The sequence below is a fragment of the Larimichthys crocea genome, chromosome V (genome assembly GCF_000972845.2).
Source record: "Larimichthys crocea isolate SSNF chromosome V, L_crocea_2.0, whole genome shotgun sequence".
In the NCBI taxonomy this organism is placed as follows: Eukaryota; Metazoa; Chordata; class Actinopteri; family Sciaenidae; genus Larimichthys; species Larimichthys crocea.
The window spans coordinates 1,098,275-1,119,509 of NC_040015.1; the positions used below are offsets into that span (position 1 = coordinate 1,098,275).

Below are 21,235 nucleotides of genomic sequence, written 5' to 3' on the forward strand. Positions count from 1 at the left end.
ACAGCTCATCTGGTTGGCATCTGACAAACAATCAAAAGACAAATTGGATAAAAATTTAAATCAAAACCTAAAATCGAAGTTCAACGAAGCTCGACCTCTAACGTCACCCAGCAACAGAGACTGTTTCTTACAATCTTGATTTGTGTTTGTTGACGTATTTTGATGCATTATGAAGTATCGCATTAGAAAAGTTTGATGGAAACGACAAAATTTAAAAACCTTCCTCAGTTTCACAAAAAGTTTTTCCTCTCTCTCGGGGTCTTGTTGTCTTTTTCTAAAACGACTTAAAGCTCTGAACAATAGATGTAAACACTTTTTGAAATTACAATCTGAATATGTTGTAACAAAGCAAACATTGAAGTCACATGACTGATCAGCTGTTTCCTCATGTCTCTATAATGCATCCATGATGGCTCCACACAGATCTGATGTAACCTTCCTCACATTCATACATGAAACAAACACAAATGTCTGATTTACTTTCTGTATTTGTTTTTCACATCTTGAGCTTACACCATTGCTCTTTTAATCATCTTGTTGCGCAAGACTGGACCCGAACCCAACTGTTTATCTCATGAACCAGCTGGATAGAAACAAGCATTTTCTTTTACTGAATTACTGAAAATTCAGTCATAGTGTCCATGTCCAGATTTTCCTTTCCTTGTTTTGAGAAAACTAGATAAGCTAGCTGTAGCACTCTGACAGAAATTTGGGCATTGTGGCACCTTGTGGCTCAATCCCACTGGGCATGGCTGCGATGGGCGCAGGTCCAGGCAGCCAGAAACCAAAATGAGTTTGTTCCCAAGTGATAGGGGAAACTCAGTTGGAACAGAAATGAAGCTGATCATCAAAGATATGAAAAAACAAGTGGCAACCTCTGTGCCTGTGAAGTGAAGCCAACACAGGAAGTGCCAAAAACTGCAGTTCCTCAAATGTCCACTTGAGGCTGGCTCCAGAAGTGAGTCAGTCTCCATAAGTCCCCATGTTCAAATGTCCAACTTCACAGCAGAAATAAACATGTTTACAGCCTGGTACAAAAAACTGTTTTGGTCTCTGTAGCTAATTTCCCCGTTCATGACAACTGTACTGAGGGTGAATTTATATACAACTCACCTGTTCAAATTATATTAAGGCTTAAAGTTATGCAGAATTAACAGTGTGGACTCTTTGATTGATCAGTGGGTGTTGTCACAGATGGGCCACGTCAGATTCACCTCTTTGCCCATTTTTATATTAGCCTGGAGGCAGAAGAGGCAGGACTGCCAACATGGCAGTGGCCAGTTTTTTAGCCTTAAAACGGCCCTTCTGTCCATTCTTTGTACTGTCAGCGGAAAAAAATGGTTGTAGATTGATGTAGACAAATCAAAACCTGGATACAGTAAACACTCATTGTTTTCACTATGTTGCTGCAGAATGTTGTTTTGTAATGACACTGTGCATCAGCCTTCCTAAAACATGAACAAACCTCCTCTATGATTGCTGTTTCCTGTGGTTATTCTTTGTCCTCAAACATCAGCTCAGGTTTTTATTTCTTGCTTCTCCAACTCGTCCTTGAAGTCAGTTTGAGTTCTTCTCTGCTGCTGCATGACTCATGTTGTTGTCGTCACTGTCTGTAAATGTGTCCGTCTTGTGTGTGTTGGCTGGAATCGTCCTGTTGACTACGAGACAGATTTAAATCAGCCTGACTCACTTGCTCCTCGGCCGGATCCACAGAGTGCTCTTAACCCCGCCCCTCTCTAAATGTCAGAGAACAAACTCTTAACAAGTCAACAAATCTGCATTTTGAAAGATCAATTTAAGAGAAGATACTTAAGGGCTTCTGTCAGAGAACTCATTTCTTTCTCTGCCCACGAGCGGACATGAGTTAAGTTTTTATTGGAGACACTTGAATAAAGAAGTTAAAGTTTGGGACTCTTTTAAAACTCCACCTCTGTTATGATGTCAAACATCACATTTGGTTTTATGAACACAGAATGAATATTATGCATGTGCTATCACAAAAAGATGGAGCATGAAACAGCTTTATTTGAGGGCAGTGAAACAAGCACTCCAAATTGTGTTTAAGAGCAGTTACGTACCATAATAATAATACATTTTATTTAAAAGCACTTCTCAAGGTACTCAAAGACACTTTAGATAAAAAGAACATCAAATCATCAAAACAATATGAGATAGTAGACTGAGCTAAACAATAAAAGCAATTTTAAAAAGGTGTGTTTTTGTCAGATATTTGAAGGTGGGCAGGTCAGTGCAGTCACGGATATGTTTGGGAAGAGTGTTCCAGAGGGAGGGGGCAGCTGCAGAGAAGGTTCTGTCCCCCCAGGTTCGGTGCTTGGTCCTGGGTGGAGGAGTCAGGAGGTTTGCATCAGATGAACGGAGGCTGCGGGATGGATTGTGGCGATGGAGCAAGTCAGTGAGGTAGGAAGAGGCCTGGTTATAGAGGGCTTTGTGTGTGAGGAGGAGGATTTTGAACTGAATACGCTGTTGAACTGGGAGCCAGTGGAGGTTCTGGAGGACAGGCGTGATGTGATCATGGGTGCAGGTGAGCAGACGTGCAGCTTTGGATGTACTGTAGTTTATTTAAAGTTTTGGATGGTGTGCCATAGAGGATGCTGTTGCAGTAGTCAATTCTGGAAGTGATGAGGCGTGAATGAGGGTTTCAGTGGCGGCGAAGGAGAGTGATGGGCGTAGTCGGGCTATGTTCTTGAGATGAAAGAAGGCAGTTCTGGTGATTTGGTTTATGTGATGTGCAAAGGAGAGGTTATTGTTAAGGTTATTGACTCGGAGGTTGCGACTGTGGGGAGATGGAGACAAGGTGGAGTTGTCGATGTTGAGGCGGAAACTGTCTGCAGTTTTGGTGAAGGATTTAGGGTCGATAATGATCATGTCTGATTTGTCACAGTTTAGTTTGAGGAAGTTGGTCTGCATCCAGGAGTGAGTGGTTCACCCATACATTTCTGAGGGTTCTGGTGTGGCTGCTGCCATCACGGCTAGTCTAAACAGCTGTAAACATGTTTATTTCTGCTGTGAAGTTGGACATTTGAACATGGGGACTTATGGAGACTGACTCACTTCTGGAGCCAGCCTCAAGTGGACGTTTGAGGAACTGTGGTTTTTGGTACTTCCTATGTTAGCTTAATTTCACAGCCACAAAGGTCGGAACTCTTTTGTATGTACAAACAAATAATAATAAATTGGAGGATCACAAAGGCAGAAGCTTGCAAATTACTGACTGTAACAGCCGAAAATAAATAAATGACTCAATAAATGAATTAATATGCCATTTAATCACCAAAAATGATATTAAAATAAATGTAAGAATTAAATAATTTAGAATATGTCATAAATTGACATTTTTGTTTTAATTTGCTTATATATTTATTTACCTTTTATCACTTCCTGTATTTATTTACCTTCCCATTTATTTTCTATTTAATTTATTCCTTTTTATTTATCAAAACCTTTTTGTGGTTATGTTAACCCTCTAGACGCCAGTAAATTTCTACATTGGAGTATTCAACACTTTAAAAAAATTTGAAAGAAAAAACAAAAAGTAGTAAAATCAATAAGTTCATATGTGAAAAAGTCACCGCGACCCGGTCAGTCCTTCCTGCTGACTGTTCTGTGACCTTCCTCCCAGAAAACAGCTTCCGTCTGGGAGAGTCCCTCTGTTTACTGATTATGTGACACTTGAACTCACAATGTCTTCATCTCTTTCCATTCTGCACTGTGGGTCAGGATCTCCCTCACAACACAATCTGACAGCTTCCATAAGATTGTAAACCTGGGGATGCTTTGTCAACAGAGACATTTTTAGATTTACAGAGGAAACCGGGTGGAAACCCGCCAAAATAAAATCATAGATATCAACATAATGATGTATATTTCTGGTTCCGGTTATTGATGACAACTAAACTTTAAACTTTCTACAATACAAAGATCAGGACTTTATTTTCTGTGTTTTGATTCACTGGCAATAATTTTAAGATGACGGGGGCCATAGTGAAATACAGAACAAAACTTTGGGGTGTTCAGGTTAACAAAAAAAACAAAAACATTTTTAATTTAGGTCACATTTTCTAAATTCATTAATGCTTCATTTATTTAAATGTTAATTTTGGTGCATTAATGTCAAACTGTATTTATCAAGTCATATAGTCTTATTTTTTTATTTTGGCAGGTACAGTCCTCCCTAGATTAAGCGACTAACATCCAATCTTGTTCTGCTCACACAGAAACTGGCAGAGAGAAAACCGACTCTAACCACAAGGAAATCTGTCAGAGACATGCTGCTCTGAGACGTTGGATAGATTGACGTCGCCATCCTTCGGCTTCACTTTCAAAAGATAAAAAAAAAGTGAAAGTGGGTCATGTGACACCTCTGAGAAAGAGGGATGAGGGAGGGAAGAAATATCTGAGAGAAAACAGGAGAATCAGTGAGAGTGCAGGCTGTTTTTGGAAAGAGAGTTCGACAGACAGATTCGTGGGTATTCATGTGATGGTCCATTCATGTGCATAATGCTAAGCGATGGAGGGCCCCTGTAGCCCTGAGGGGCCGCGAGGTCTCAGAGCTGTTCAAACCGCTGACCCCTGAAGAAATGTTAACATCATGTTAGCTTTGCTCATTAGCCCGGACTGGCCCCTCACCACAGGGGGGGCCCCAGCCTTCCATACTCCTCCTCCCCCTTCCCGTCTACATCCCTCCCTCCGCTGGATGCTCGACCCTGGCTTTATTTCAGTATTTTCTCGCTCATTACTTCCTCCTTTCTCTTCTTTCTTTCTTTGCAGCGATTGACCTGATTAACAACCTGCTGCAGGTTAAGATGAGGAAGAGATATAGTGTCGACAAGACCCTCAGTCACCCCTGGTTACAGGTAAGACATCTATAAATCAAACTGAATAATTTTCTGGATTGATTTAAATGTTAAATTAGCGTGAAAAAGAGAAAACAACACAGAGAGCGAATGATGTGAGGTAAAGGTCAACCAGCAGAGTCACCTGGACACTTCACAGCTCAAAGGCTGAATGACGTTTAAATTAACTTTTATACAACATTATCAACTAAATAATTACCAGATTACACCAGATCAAAGGTTAGACAAATTGTTAAAGGGAAGATGAGGGATTTAGTAAAGAGCTCAGGAATTACAACCTTAAACTTAGTACAACAAAAACTCAATTAATTACTAAAAATTAAGGGTTGGAGTAACCAAATCAATTTAAAAATCAAACTGTTTCTTTGTGATCGTTTTCATTGGTAATGTATACACTATTTTGATTTTACAATCTTTAGTTATTATATAACTGGACTTCCATCTGTTGAGGAAAACCAGGAGAAATGGTTGAAAGCTCTGGATGTAGCAAGTAAATGAACCTTTAAAGGCTTATGATTCATCACAACAATCCACTTTGACTTACCCCGCCCCCAAACAGCAGCTGTCCAATCATAGCTTATTATGTCTTTACATGTATTGTAACTTTATGGATCAACAACTGTGAGGATGTTGATGTTATGCCTGAGACGTGTAGCTTAGCCTCAGACTTTTAGCAGCATACACACCCATTAAATACATATTTAAGATCCTTTATCAGGGTTCTCATTTTCAAATGTGTCAGAGGGAAACATTAAAAAATCGTCTGGAGATCTGAAATCAAAAATCTAGTGTTTGAAAATTGCAGTGAATTTCAACGTCAATCTACGTTCTCACTGTAACAGTAAGTGAGACAGTGCTTAATGAACAGTATGTTTGAGGGTGGGTTTGTTTTCCCTACCAGGACTACCAGATGTGGCTAGATCTAAGAAACCTGGAGTCCCGGATGAACGAGCGCTACATCACCCACGAGAGCGACGACCTGCGCTGGCATCACCACGCCCAGCTCAGCGGCCTCGACTACCCCACGCACCTCGCCAACGGTCCCCGCAGTGACATTGGACAGGGGATGGAGCGTTACCAGGAGCAAGAGGAGCTGGAGACCCTCAGTGAGAGGGTCAGTGAACTCTGAAGAGGGGGCCACGTGAAGAGTTTTAACTAGAACATGAGACGAAAAACAGCAACAGTAACAAAATGAAAGAAAGCACAAAACTAAAACAATTAAGAACACTTCAAATCCAAACAAAATAATGAACAAAACTTACTCAACTATAATAATGTCCTTTACTGACTGCCTATTTTACAGACCCTTAAACCAAATACAAGTTGTTTTTTAAGGATATTAAATTTTCCATTTGCTATGGAAGCACATTGCATTCACTATAAATCTGATGTAACATTTCATAATTCCTTGGCCCAAACCTGAAATCCTGTGATAACAGTATCATCACTTTTTTTCAACTGGAAGTAAAATGATAGTTTTGTTTTATTGTCTGTTCATACTTAATAAATAATATTAATATTAATTCATACCCCAATTAATAATAGGTTTATAGTCCTTGTTGTGTAATAATGAGGTAAGGAACCTATAATTATATAATATATAATTATATAATTTATACTTGCAAAAACATTTTTGAAGTAAGAATGTCGTATTTATTTTCATTTATTTTCAAGACTTCTCTGGTTTTCAGAATCAGGTTCATCGCCAAGTGAGTTTTTGTTAAACAATTACATTAAATCAAACTTAATTAAACTACATGGTAGAATTTTTGTATTTACAAGGTAAGGATCTTATAACTCTCTTATTTTATCTAAAAATTAGGAAATCATTGTTTTAACATTAAGGTCTTACATTTCTATTAGCCTGTTTATTTCTTATTCTGGATGAGGATTGTTAAATTATTCTATCTCCATAACCTGTAAAATCGCTCTGTTGAGTACATTACTCATTTATTAGATGAGTCATATTTAAAATAGATTTTTTTTTTTTTGGTGATTGCAATGCACTCCCATAGTCTGTAGCCGTGACCCATAGAGTTATTTAGAGGCTAAAAACAGCACTTCTTTAAGACAATCAGAAAACTAAAGACGATACACAGTTACCCTAACCCTGTTCTTTTACATTTGACATTGTGAAGAATGAAAGTTTTAACACTTAATCGATAAAATAATTGACATATAAATAAATACTTTACATATAAAACAGCGGTAAAAATAATTATAACAGCTCCAGTGAGCATCAAAACTAAGAAAAGCGTTCATCCCTGGCAATTTTTTTTTTTTTTTGCATGTCATGTATAATCATTTAAAGCTATGAATGTTTTCTAAATAAATTTATAAATTTAAACTCTTGTTATGACAGTTCGCATTCACAAATGTAGTTTCTGATGTTTTTTGCTCTATAGGATGGCAGTTATGAAATGTCTGAGGTTTCATTCCAAAAGGAAATATCCAAAATAAATAATGAAGTTACTCACAAACAAATTGACTTGTCCATCAAATCAATTCACTATATTGATGGAATACCACTTTATTTTCTGAAAATGGATATGTAGCATTTTGGAATGAAAATCCTCAATCGTTCATAAAACTGTGCCAACAAATACCAAAAACTGCAAGACATAAATATTTTCGTTTGTCTGTATTTTTCTGGTTCTACCTTTATGAACACTGTATCCACAGATATCCAAGAATGTTGTTGATGATTTTTTGCATCACCAGGGTTTAATTTGTTTTTTAATCTTTGTGAAATTTTATTTTACAAATCATTTAAGGCTGTCTGGACCACAGGAAGGCGACAGTAGCAGAGCTCCCCTTTCAGTGGGTTTTGCCAACTGTGGTTTAACAACAAAATGGCCGCCTGTCATTTCGTCAGAATGCCGTTAAACTTTCATGTCTTTTTTTCTGAGAAAACAGTTACTGATATAAAAAAAAAGAGGTAATATCCAGTGTTTTTAAAAAATAATACAGCATGGCATGTCAGTTGTTTTCAGTTCGACAGGGGTTTTACCTGAATGCTACGTAGCGTCTTCTGTAAACGGTATGAATGTTGTTAGTTTCTCAGCACATTGACTGTACGTATAGCCCAAATACATGCTGTTCTAGCTTTGCACTGGATTTAACATCAACACCATAATCACCCTGAGAGCTTTTCAGAATGTGTCTATCGAATGTTTACCTAAAAGAATTTGCCTTGTTAGCCTTTTGAATCTAACACATTTTTGGAAGCTTATGGCTTTGGATGATATATATTTGGATTAAAAAATGGACGACTTTTAGGATGGCTTCCCAAAATTTCTTGATCACCTCATGGTGGCTGCCTGTAGTAGAGGTCATAAATCCTGCTTTCTCCTTGTTAGCAGATGGACCATGGACCAAACAAAAAAATCTACATACTCGTCAAATGTATTTTTCACAAAGACTCACTTTTAGGTATTGTAAAACTTTAATTAATATCCCAGGAGTTTACTTGGTTCACTCACTGAAGTCAAACTATATATGGGACAGGCCTTTAATTTCTTTTGCACAAACGTTTTGCTCAGCAAAGACAGGAAATACTATGGAATTGTTTGTTTAAATCATGATTGAGCCCTGCTCAGCTTAGATGCTGAGTTGGCAGGGACCTTGATACTGTGGCTCCAACCCCAATCACTACTGCACAGACTATGGCTCCAAGTGATTACTAGTGCAAAATGGTAATAGCTGTATCTGCAGTACTTTTGCATCATTTTTGGACAGTAGGATGTTTAGATATGTCATCCATCTTGATATGTCGATGGGTTGAACGTTAAAAGTCAACTTAACCTAACAAAGTCCAATTTCAAAGCTTTATCATAGGTAGAGTTCTTAGATAAGAAAATAATAAAACAGTAGGTGGGCATCATAAGAAACCGCTAACAATCATCAGTTTCCATTTTTTTAAAAATACCGTATTTTTCGGACTACATCCGTCCGTCGCTATAACGCAGTTCACTCGCTGTTTCGCAGTTTTTTTTTTGTGTAATTTTGCATGCTTTTTTTTTTACAGCGTACTGTACAGTATGAACGCGCATTGTGTTCTGTGTCCTAAATTGGCTAAGGGAGAACCGCACATGTGTTCTGCGTCCTGATTAACTAAGGGAGTACTGTACAAAATGCGTGTAAAAAGGTGTATAAAAATGTGTGGTTAGGGGTTTTACGGTCTAATAATTGTAAAACGTACTTCGCGGATTTCATTTATTGCGGGTTATTTTTAGAACGTATCCCCCGCGATAAACGAGGGACCACTGTATAGAGTGCACCTGAATATAAGCCGCACCCACTACGTTTTTTAAAAATAATAAAAATTTACATATATAAGCCACACCGGACTATAAGCCGCCGATATCCAGGTTGAAGAATGAGATATTTACCGGATACACAGAAAGATTTTGTACCGTAAATGTTTATTTATATTCCTGCTGCCGTCTCACCATGGATTCAATAACGCCAAGCTTACATGCAGCAGCTCTATTTCCTTCCTGGATAGCCAGATCGATGGCCTTCAACTTAAAAGCTGCATCATACGAACTTCTTCGAGTGCTTTCCATGATGAGGGGGTGAGGGTGTGAAACTAATTTGCTGTTAATAATTTGTTGTGCGTGTTGCATGTGCTAAATAAAAACTAGCATGTTCTTCTTTGCACTGACTTCCCCTGTCTGTCCCCTTTTTAGCACTTCCTAATAGAGCGCCCCCTGGCGGCTGAAGAAAAATCAATAGAAAAGCTGCATCTTTGTATAAGCCGCATGGTTCAAAGCGCGGGGAAAAAGTAGCGGCTTATAGTCCGGAAAATACGGTAGTAGCTAGATAGCATGCAAACAGCTTTTCAACTTGCTTTCTGTTTCCGGTGACATATAACAAAGGATAACAGGATCAAATATCTTCAAAAACAAAAATCTATTGTAAGAATGGGGTCTGAAATGAACACCCAGTCGAAAACACAGGGGGTCGCCAACTGACTGCACAGACTGTAGAGTGTAAAGATCAAGTGATGTGTGACTAAAAACACATTTTCGGAATATATAAAAATGCAAGTACTCTTATACGTTGATTGAATACTGCCGTCCAAATGGATTACTCATGGTCATCCCTAATTTGAATCAGTTGTGAGTCAAATACAAATACGTTGATGTGATAGAGGTAGCTTCCTGATTAGAATTTGATCTTGTCATATTTGTTTTCTTTACATCATTTTAGTTTTTTTTCCTTCTGTTTTTGTGATCATGAGAACATTAAACTTTTAGTGTTGAAATAATTATACGCACATTCTCCTTCAGGCTTGTTGTATTTCTGACTTCAATGCAGTAAAAACTAGGAATGTTATTTAGTGTATTTTAAGTTTTGCACTGAGATCACAGAACACGACTTAGTCCAAATCGATTGATGCTTTCATTATTTAAATTTTCAGTTTGTTTTCCTCCTACAGTCTTTTGCCACCAGAGCACATGGTGGGCGGTTGTAGTGATCACTGCAAATTAATTTAAAAGTTTATAGTTTATTGCCCTATGTGCAGCTCAGTGGACGGTAATGATTCAGAAAAGGCCTCCCGTCACGCTCTACAGGACGTCTGTTTACCGATAAGCAAGGCAGAGTTGAACTGGCACATTTTGAACTCCTCCCATACAGAGACAAAGGAGAACAGCATGTATCAGGGTTATTATATTAATATGATACTGCCATAGATCTGAAAATAAGGGCTGTTTCTCTGACGCCTTCATGGCCTTGTCTTCTTCGTGCCTCTCTTGCGCTGATCAATGCTTTTGACATTTCAGCTTCACTTGGAAAAGAAATATCACCTGTCTCATACGTTTCTCTGTAAAGAGGTGACTTATCAAGCATTTGTTGAAATACTTGTTTTGTATTTGTGTGTACAAATGGTCCAACAGTGGGTTGTGTGTGTGTTAACTATTGCAAAGAAACTGGAGGTCACTGGAAGTAAGAGCTCTGGGTGTTCATCCATGCAGTTACAGTCCACTACTTAAAGGTGTAAACAAGAAGTAAGGACTATTGAAAAGAAAAGGTGACCAGTTAACCAGTCATTTCCTAGAGACAATAGACCTTTCTCAAAAACCAACCAAGTTTGAACTTGCATCCTTGGGAGTTCAAACTCACAAGTCCAACTCACTGTCATCACCATTAGTAAATAATCAAAGGGCTTCAATAAGACTGTTCTCACGAAGGATGACAACAGATGTTAACCTGCGGGCGAGCTTGGCATCCAGCTTGCTCTCTATTGCGATTAACGTCCGAAAATGCTGAAAGGGTCCTGCAGGAGTCCGTTCGCTGTGTGCATGAAACAATTCATGATGAGGACAAGACTTCAGGAAGTCATTACACCTGTCACGAAAATTATCCCACGCATAACTCCCTGAAAAAATCCCTGAAAAATCTCCCTGAAAAAATGTGCTGATGATTTTGAGGTTTGCAGTGTTCATGACTAAGCAAAGCTAGCTGTTTAGTCCTGCTTTTAGTCTTTGTGCTAAGCTAAGCTGAAGCTGAGCATATCTTAACTCCATTTTTCTATTTACAGGACAGATACAAGATCAGTTATCACATTTTTGGCAAGAAAGTGGATCTTTTCCAAAATGACAAATTATGAATGTAATTATTAATAAATAATTATTTTAACCTAAGTTCACATTTACACCCTTAGCCTAATTTTACCTCAACAGATTTCTATTAGTTTTTGTAGTTGAGTTGTCTAGGTCCAGACCTTTCAATCCACTCACTCCACCGTCAACTAGGCGAGTAGAATATTTTCAGATTTTGGGTTTGGGTATCTACAAACTTTAATTGCAGTGGATCATAGTCAAGATCTTGGTATATTTTTTTTTACAGTAGATGCCTGGTTGGTTGGTTGGTTGGTTAGAGGGACTGTGTAATAAACAGTAATTGCAGATTTGATGCTGTGTGTTGATTGTGTAACCAAAATCTTGGTCTATAAAGGCAAAGGATAAACGGTTTGCTGTGCGTTTCAGCTCAGTATTAGTAGATGAGTGAGGTTTCCTCTGAATGTGTTTAGCTTCAAGCTCAGAGCTGTTAGCCTCCAGTGTTGAAATGCGTGTCCGTGTGTTGAATGGTTGACTGTTTCTTATGTGGCTTCACTCCTCTGGCATCTGTGCTCGTAACAACCTGCCTGAAGTGCTCACAAAGTGTTTGCTATCTGCAGGAACTTTAACAATGTATTTTTTTTCTGGATCATGTTTAAATAAAAATATTTTAAAATCATCTTGGAGTGTTCATATTTTTGCAGAATTAATCTCATGCATGGTTGAGTGTTGTTTGACTTACAGACTTAACTGACTTAACTAACTTGACCTAATTTTGTTTTTCTCCAGAATAATCATCAGATGACATTTGTATAATCAGGGCGAGTTCAGAGGAACAGTGATTTCAGTAGTAGTAGCCATTTTCATCCAAATGTGTCGCAAATTTTAACTGAATTTCGAGCAATATCTCAAAAGAAAATGTGAATCAACACTTGTTTGCATCCACTATCATTATGTCAATATTAGGAGTTGGTTCACAAGATAAGCAGTAGGTGGTGTCAGTAAACCAGAAGAAACGGATCCAACAACATCATAAGAGAGCGGGTGGAAATTCAAGGTGTAATAAATGGCTAGTTTGTACCACAAGTTTAACATCTACCAAATGTGCAAAAGTTTTTGAGAAATTTCATATTGTAGCTGTCAAATATTTGAACAAATTAAAATAAAGTATTGGTTGCGTAAATTCTAATTTAACTAGCCTGATTCTTGACTACATTGTTATTCAGTAGTTTTTTGCTGTGCCTCTGCTGCATGAAAATGTGACAAGCTAACATACAAACTTTTGTCCAGGATTTACTTATCAAATCCAAAATCCTTTCACAATTTACTTCCCAAATAAACTGTGTCATGATCATTGACAGTATATAATTAGTGGACAAAGCCTCCAGAAGTGAGTGAATGAACCACCCCCATGGACAGTATGGAACTTCTGTTTAATATTTAATCAGGGCAGATTATTTCAGATTGAATATTTATTTTTCCCCATGTTTGAACAGTAATTCGAATTTCTGATTGCAAATTGTAAGCTCTGGTAAGTAGAGTTGTCACGATACCAAAATAAGTAACCACGATACTATACCAGACAAAGTATCACAGTTCCAGGTATTATCGCGATACTGCAGCCTTTTATTTTTATTATTATTTTTGTGAACTGCAATGTATTTATAAATACGTATTAATTACTAATGTTGTTTGGTGCATGATAAACATAATATTTTGAAGTAAAAATTAGACTGAAACAAGTTTGAAACGAGTTTGTTTTTTTGAGCAGAATTAGTGGTGTCAGTCATAGACATATATATACGTAGACGCGCTGAATCGTACGTTGACGTTACCTCCATTTCGGATGTGGCAAAGTAACTGGCAACACACGGAAAAAGCTGTGCAAGAGTATTCTTTTCCAAGGTTTTTAACTTACACACACACACACAGAGACTGCAATTGTATAGCTGTATATGCATGTTCATCATGCATGCCCCCCGTGTAGCTGTAAACACTCAGCATTAGAAAAATACATACGTTGGTTTGGTGCTTACTTATATCCTAAACATAAGGAGTAAACATTTATAATCATCACTTTAAAAGTTACATACGTTGTTTTTGGTGCCTATTTGTTTCCCAGATATATTAGTGTGTGTGTGAATGGGTGTATAAGAGGCATTAACTTAAAGCACTTAGTAGAAAGGCGCTTTATGAAGTTCAGTCCATTTCCTTTTATTAGTTTACGGGGCAGATCTTCCACATCCTATATGGCGGACACGTTAACGTAACGCAGCAACGGACCAACCTGTATATATATGTCTATGTATATATGTCTATGGTGCCACTAACAACGACGCCGCGACAGACGCTCGGGCCCGGTGCTTCTGCCATGGTGAGTGTGTTGTCTCGTTTTTGTGACTGTAAGTCGTGTGTGCGTCTGGGTGAGACAGAACTTTAGCTTGTTGTTTGTTTCGAAGCGAGTTTCTATGGAAGTGGAGCTGTCTTCATGGAGTTCGTTCTTGCCGGCAGAAACAACGAACAGCCAATCAGCTAACAGACGGGCGGACCCAACGTGTGGAAACAGCCTATCATATCTCCGGACATCACCAGTAACAGGCAAACAGCCAATCATTCAGCAGCTGTGTAGTGCGGTTGCAGTACTTGCCATGTTGGTTTGTTTACGAGGGAGTAGCATGCAGTGAGAAGCCGAGAGGAGAGCAGAGGCGGCCGCTATGTAGCGGAAACTGGCACCGGTAGTATAGTAATCCACGGTAGTAGCGTCATGTAGAATTTCTAGTATAGTAGGAACGGTTACGATTTGGCACCGCGGGGTACCGTGTATACCGTGGGTATCGTGCAACTCTACTGGTAAGTATGTAAAGCAACCCTGTCACCTACAGACAAAACATTATTTGTTTCTTGTCAATGACTACAGTACATATTTCTTTTAAAAATAATGTCCCATGGGGTGCACTGGGTTTGTTATGTAAAGACACTCAAAGTCTAAATACTGGAAAAAGTTATCACAGACTTTAGGCAAATGACAGGACATTTACTTTTAATATATTTAAACAAAACAAGATCTTACCTCAAGCTAACCAGAGTGTGTTTCTAGCATGAATCTATCCACAAGCTAACTTGTCTCCAGTGTCAGTGTCTTGAGCTTAGACCATATAGCCACACATACACCCCAGATTTATAAATGCTGTAGTACTTTGAAGAGCAGGATGTAATTAATGTTCACTCATTTTAATGACAAATGGTTCCAATAATAATGTGTTGTTGTTGTGTAATCTCCTTATCCTTCAGCTACCAGAGATCACCATCCATCTTTCCTACACTGACTCTACCTACAGATGAAGTCCAGGGATTGAGGTACTTTTACGTTTTGAGGTACTTATACAGTACTATAACCATTTGTGCTACTTTAGACTTATACTACTCTACTACATTTTGGAAGCCAATATTGTAAAAAAAAATTTCACTACATACAGGGTCCGACATAACCCATGGCCCAATGGCCCAGGGCCAGTAAAAGTACATGCAGGCCAATCAGAGTCATGGGTAAATAGAAATTTAAGATTTGGATTTTTGCCGGGAATTTCGCTAGGAAAACACCGTTTAGATAAAGAATAATAAAGAAAATGTCCGCTAAAGAGAACTACGAGGCAGAAAGAAGACGGAGGCTTTTATTCCCTCATTGACTCAACAGTATACATGGCTAAAACTTAGCGGCGGAAGTGAAATGTTCTGTTGTGTTTGTCGGCAATTTCCAGCAAAGGCTGACCGGGCGGGGGGTGTTTTTTAAAGGTACGGAAAATTTGAGGAAGCATGCCATGGATGCTCATGATAAGAGTAGAAATCATTTGCTGTGTATGGTGGCTAAGCGGATGGCGGACAACCCGGCTGCCGGTCCGCTGAACTTTTGGGCGAGTCTTTCAAAAAGACGGTCACTCTTCTAAAGAAGAACGGTGTCGACGTCGGGTCCCAATATTCCTCCAATGTGGCATGGTGAGTTAAAATTTGTAGTGTGTAAATTTGCTCATATAGTTTCATAGTGCTCATACTGTTTAGATCCAAAACAATCATACCTGCTTACAATTTCGGCTGTAGCTTCAGCCTTCGTCTGAGCTGTCAAAGCGTCTTGGTGTGACGTGTCTCCCACATACCTGGGTCACCGTTCTCCACCGGCGGTGTGAGGGCGGAGAACGGGCGTGGCTGGGCTGGGGAACATTTTTTTTAAAGGTTTCCCAGCCCTGTCAGCTGTTTTAAGACACGTCACACCAAGACGCTTTGACAGCTCAGACGAAGGCTGAAGCTACAGCCGAAACTTTAAGCAGGTATGATTACATCCTATCCTTACTTACTTGTCTGATCACAAGAAACTAAAATTATAATATCTTGTGAATACGTTGTCCTAACTACTACTTTTTAATTTTTCAGGTTTGGAAATGTCTGGAGGGTCCAGACCTTGAGCACTTCAACTCCATGTCTGTGGTGGACAGGTAGCTTGCAGCAGCAGACAGAAGGGGCTTGGAGTGACACACACACACCTTTTTTCCCTCTCACTGTTTTATGTGATTGTGTTCTACGGAAGATGTGTTCTTAGTTATTGACATTAGAAAGAGAAATTATTATCTGAAATGTGTAAATTGTAAAATGGAAATGAATGGAAATTAATTTAATAAATCAAAATTTAGGTAAAAAAAGTCAGCCGGGCCAGTGAAAATACCCAAGGGGCCAGTAAAACTCTGATCTACTGGCCCAGGGGGCCAGTAGGGAAAAAATGTTATGTTGAGCCCTGACATATATTTATTAGTTACTACTTACTTTACTAAATATAAATCAACCAATAAATGATGACTGCTAAGTGCTATTATAGATGAAGCTATTTGGGCAGTATATAAAATAGTTGAAATTAGCTTCACCTTTGTTTACACATGCATCACTAATTATGATTGAGTGATATATATTAAATCTGAAATAGATAGCCACAATGAAGACTGCTTATGGTTTATTTTTTAAGTATATTTTGAATGCAGTACTTTTACTCGTAGGAGTAGTTTTATGCCCTGGTAATACTATGTGAGTACTTCTTCCAGCCTGGATAAAAGCTCTGTTTCAGTGGAGGTTTCATGTGCGGTGCGAGCCGTGTAGTTTCCCTCCATGTTCAGGTTTGACGGTGATGGGCAACGACAGAGAAAAGGCCTTTTGGGGGGGGGGGACGCAGACGAGTAATCCGTCCAGCTCACACAGAGACCAGAAATCAGATCCTGACAGGTCCTGAACAGCCTTTTAAAAAACATTTTCATTCATCAAAAAATCTATTTTAGCAGCAGCAGTTTTGTTTTTACACACTGAGGTAGAAACAGCACGGACTTAAACTACTTGTACTTTTAGTACTGTTATACTAGAGGAGAATTACAAAGTCTAGTGCAGCATTGGTTCTTGAACAGTACTACCCATTAGTACAATCACTGCTGTACTAAGAGTACTAGAGCACAGTAAATACTACATGATCACCTATTGTAGTACTGGTTCTATAGTACTACTACTGCAGCTGATGTTGCTGGTATAAGAAACTGTAAATTCTACATGGTTCAAGCACATAGTACTACTGTAAGTACTGCTACTAAGCCCATAGAAGCATAACAGACTTTTACTTCTAATTATTTCACGTTCATTTGTGTTTTATTCTTTTATTTTGAAAGTATATAAAGGAAATAGTAAAGTTGTTGTATAAACACTTGGTACTGCAGTATTGTGATCATACTGCATTATTTTTGTCCTCATAAAAACAGTCACTGAATTCCTAAAAAATATCAAACCTGAACTCTCTGCAGGCATCTGTTGGCTCTGATGATCGATGTTGCCGCAAGATGGCGCCCCATGAGAGGCAACTGAGTGTGTGCGTGTCACTTTGTGTGTGTGTTTCTCTATGAGGATGTGTGTGTGGTTTTTTGTGTGTGTGTGTGTGTGTGTGTGTGTGTGTGTGTGTGTGTTTTAACGGGTATTTGTCTCAGAGTTGTCTGTGTGTGTGATTTCCCATGGTATGGTGGAGTCTTTGTGTGTTTGTTGTCTTTGTGTGTTTCTGTCCCGGTGTGTATTTCTGTCTTTGTCATCTAGTTTGTCTTGTTGTGTATTTCGGTGTGTGTGTGTGTGTGTGTGTGTGTGTGTGTGTGTGTGTGTGTTTGTGCCGTCGAAAGCGCCTCCCAACACCTACCGCGGTGCTTGTTGGGACACCGGGGGCCACATGAACACGAACACACACATTTAAGAAACAGCAGACAACAAAAACAAACAAGCCTCCCTATATGCCAATTAAAAAAACACAGAGAGACAGAGAGTGAGGCAGAGAGAGGCGGGTTTAAGACAAAAAACTGAATTATTTTAGAGACTCAATGTGAGCGATTAAAGAAAAACAACGATTAGGAGAAATGAGTGTCTTCATCGCTGCAGCTCGGAGGCTCAAATCCTCCTGAGTTTAAATCTGAACATGAACAAATGAACACAGAAGAAGAACTCAGGTGTAAAAATACAAAACAGTGAAACACATGTGGACACACACACACACACACACACACTTTCCTACCTTACGAACAGTGGACTGTCAGTTTACACCTGCCAAGTGGTGACCAGGTGTTTATGGTCACTTTAAAAATACAAAAATAGGATAGAAAATGTAGTTTTAGGGTCTTTTACTATGCAGTTACTTCAAATGTGGTTTTAATCATTTTCTAAAGAAATTTTGTGATTGATGATTGTTACTGTTTTAAAGTGTTCACACACACACACACACACATACACACACACACACACACGCACATGTCACGTGTGTGTGAATAAATCAAGGCAAAGCTGCTTCCTCGTCGTCTAGAGACACTTTCAAACATCAACAAACATCATTTTGTAAAAAAGTAAAGTAAAAATATGTTCAGAAAATGCAGTTATGTATATTAATTTATATATTTATCCCATTATGTTACATTCAAGACAATATATTGACACAATGACACAATGTATTAAAATTAGTTAATAAGTCATTAATAATTTCAGGTTACATTTCAAAGAAATGAAAAAACGTCAACAATGTGTCGGTTTTTTTTTATTTCAAAGTAAAATCAGACAGAAATTATCAGTAATAATCAATAAAACTTATTATGATTGCTGATATTAAAACTGATGATTTAAAGAAATAAAACATCTCACAGTAGAACAAAAAGAAAACAAATAAACTCTACTTGTGATGTTAAAGAATAACAAACTTGAACAAAACAAATTATTTGAATTACTTTATTATTATTTTATTATGGTTATAATAATAAACACTAAAAGGCTCATTATGATAATGTTGTTAAAATTAATGATTGTTATTTGTATTTATTTACTTGTTTAATTATTATTTGTTGACTCGTTCTTGTAGATTTGGAGCTGTTGTTTAGATTAGATCAGATATTTACACTCTGCAGAAGCAAACTATAGAACACATGGTCAGTGTGTTTTATGAGCTAATTTCAGTATTTTTAGATCAAATCTGTTTAAATTTGATGACAAATTAAAACATGAAATAAGTCCATGCTCCAGATTTTGCCCTTACGTTTATTTATATATCCGTCTGGAATTGTGACAAAAGGAAGACAGAAGTGAGGCTTCAAAATGAAACGGACAGAAATCACAAGAAGAATGAACTAAATAAATACATTACAATAGTAAAATAAAACATTTGTTTTCACCATTAGTATTAGTATGGAGTATGACAGCTAAAAGTAAATCATATTTGGCAATTTTAATGTTGTATAAACAGCTATACTGTGCATTACTACATGCCATCCATTTCTTGTTTGTTTCTGCAGCAGAAAGAAGCGCCAGTCTGTTCAGCCGAGAAACAAAAAAAAAACTCATTCTTTGTGCTGAGACTCTCGTTAAGCGTCCGCCTGCTGAGACAGCAACCAAACCATAAAGAAACCTACATATAACACCTCGTCAATTATTCTACAGCGTGTACAATGAACGCACGACAGGAAATTAAAGCTGCGCACATAGAAGCCTTCAGAGGAGACGAACATGTGCAGATCACAGGACGTTTAAACCATTTAGGAAGGAAATGAAATATAAATGTTTGTTTGAATATTAAAAGATCAGATGCTGATGCTTTTCTCCTCCAAAATAGAAAACACAAAGAGATGATCACTTTTAATTAAATAATTAAAAAATAGATTATATTTATTTATTTATTTTTTTGTGTGTGAACTTGATGCTGGTGTTTGAAATTGTAATTCTAATTTGTGTTTTGATCTTTTATTTATGACAATACTTTCTTTAAATTTAGTTATCTTCATTCAAAGTTTATTATTATTAAAGAGCATGGATCAATAATCCACCACATTTATAGATACAACACTGTATTATTATTACATTTAATATTACATTTATTATTATTTTAAATGTTATGATGAATTTCTCTCTCTCAGACTTTTTTCTTAATTTGTTGCCTTCAATTTATTTCAATTTCCATATTTATATCTGAGGACAACTGAAAACACACAAGATCTCAAAATCATTTCTATTTTATCATTTTGAAATGAATGATTTGTTTTTAATATTTATCTTATTTCATATATACAACATATAGTCTAATCCATTTTCTCGTTATTTTGTTTCTCATTTTCTTTTTTATTCACATTTTTAGGAGTAAAATCCACGTCTGTGTGAAAATGAAAAACAAATTTCAAGAAAATCAGATTTTATTCAACATTAAACACATGTATTAAAGCACTGGGGTGTATTTTGCAGTGTTTGTGCTTTGTGTAATTTATTACTTCAGTTTAAAATCCTTTTTTTCCCTGCTGTGACACTTTTGTTAATCCTATTTAATCTGTGATTTATTTACAGATTATATTTCACAGTATATATCAATAAATATAAACACAATAATCTCCCTTTCATTATCTTTAGTCTTTAGTTGTAAACAGACTCTAATTTCTATTTAATGTAATTTTACCTTTGTTTCCTCTTGTATTTCAGTTTGTGGATTATTATATTTATTCCTTCTTCCTTTCAGTTCACAGCTGACATGATCTGCAAAAGTCTGCAAAAGTCTGCAAACACAAACGTGAATTGTATATTTCAGATCTGCTCCAGCATACCTTTTCACTCCAGCCTCGTTCTATTGTCTCTTTCTTTTATTTCTATTTTTACATGTTGTGTTCCTGTGTTATTCAGAGCGCCGAGGCGAGCTGTCAGCTCCGCCGCGAGGCAGAAAAGTCTGCAAACCACCAGCCACCATATGTCTCTCGCTCTCTCTCGTTTTCTCGCTTCATTACTCTCTCTCTCTTTTCATTCCCCGTCTCTGCTTCTTCATCCTTCTCACTGTATTGATTTATTTCTCCCTCTTTTTTATCATTTATTCCCTTGCCTTTCACTCTGAAACATAAAAAAAATCAAAAGGGGTTTATTAGATATTTAAATTTTTACAAAAGCACTGCAAAAATGAATATAAACTTACAGGATATTACAGTGATGATGGTGATCGACGCAAACAAACAGTGAACATATTTATCAACAGGCATTAATCACACAAACACCATCCTGCAAATGTGGATTAATCCACCAGTGGAAATAGTCCCCAACAAACTGGAGCTGCACTGAAATAACTGTTAATAAAGCACTATGACACAGAGCGAGAGGTTCGTATTGTATTTAAAAGGTCCCTAACAAATATACAATCAATCAAAAACACCAATATTAGCCTTGTGTTTAAAGGTAATAAACAGATATTGATCAGACAGATGTCTCTGTGCAGCCTGCTGGTGT

At 37.5% G+C, this 21,235-nt stretch overlaps 1 protein-coding gene across 2 annotated transcripts in view; it reads left to right on the top strand.

Annotated features, from left to right (window-relative positions):
• prkd1 (protein kinase D1) overlaps positions 1-6,284 on the top strand; it is a 50,676-nt gene extending 44,392 nt beyond the window's left edge. For both annotated transcript variants that reach the window (XM_019263208.2, XM_019263210.2), the window contains 2 exons: positions 4,789-4,874; positions 5,776-6,284. In XM_019263208.2, the coding sequence (XP_019118753.1) occupies positions 4,789-4,874; positions 5,776-6,003 (314 nt within the window). In that variant the 3' untranslated portion in view covers positions 6,004-6,284. The remainder of the gene's footprint in view (positions 1-4,788; positions 4,875-5,775) is intronic.
• The last annotated feature ends 14,951 nt before the right edge of the window (positions 6,285-21,235 follow it).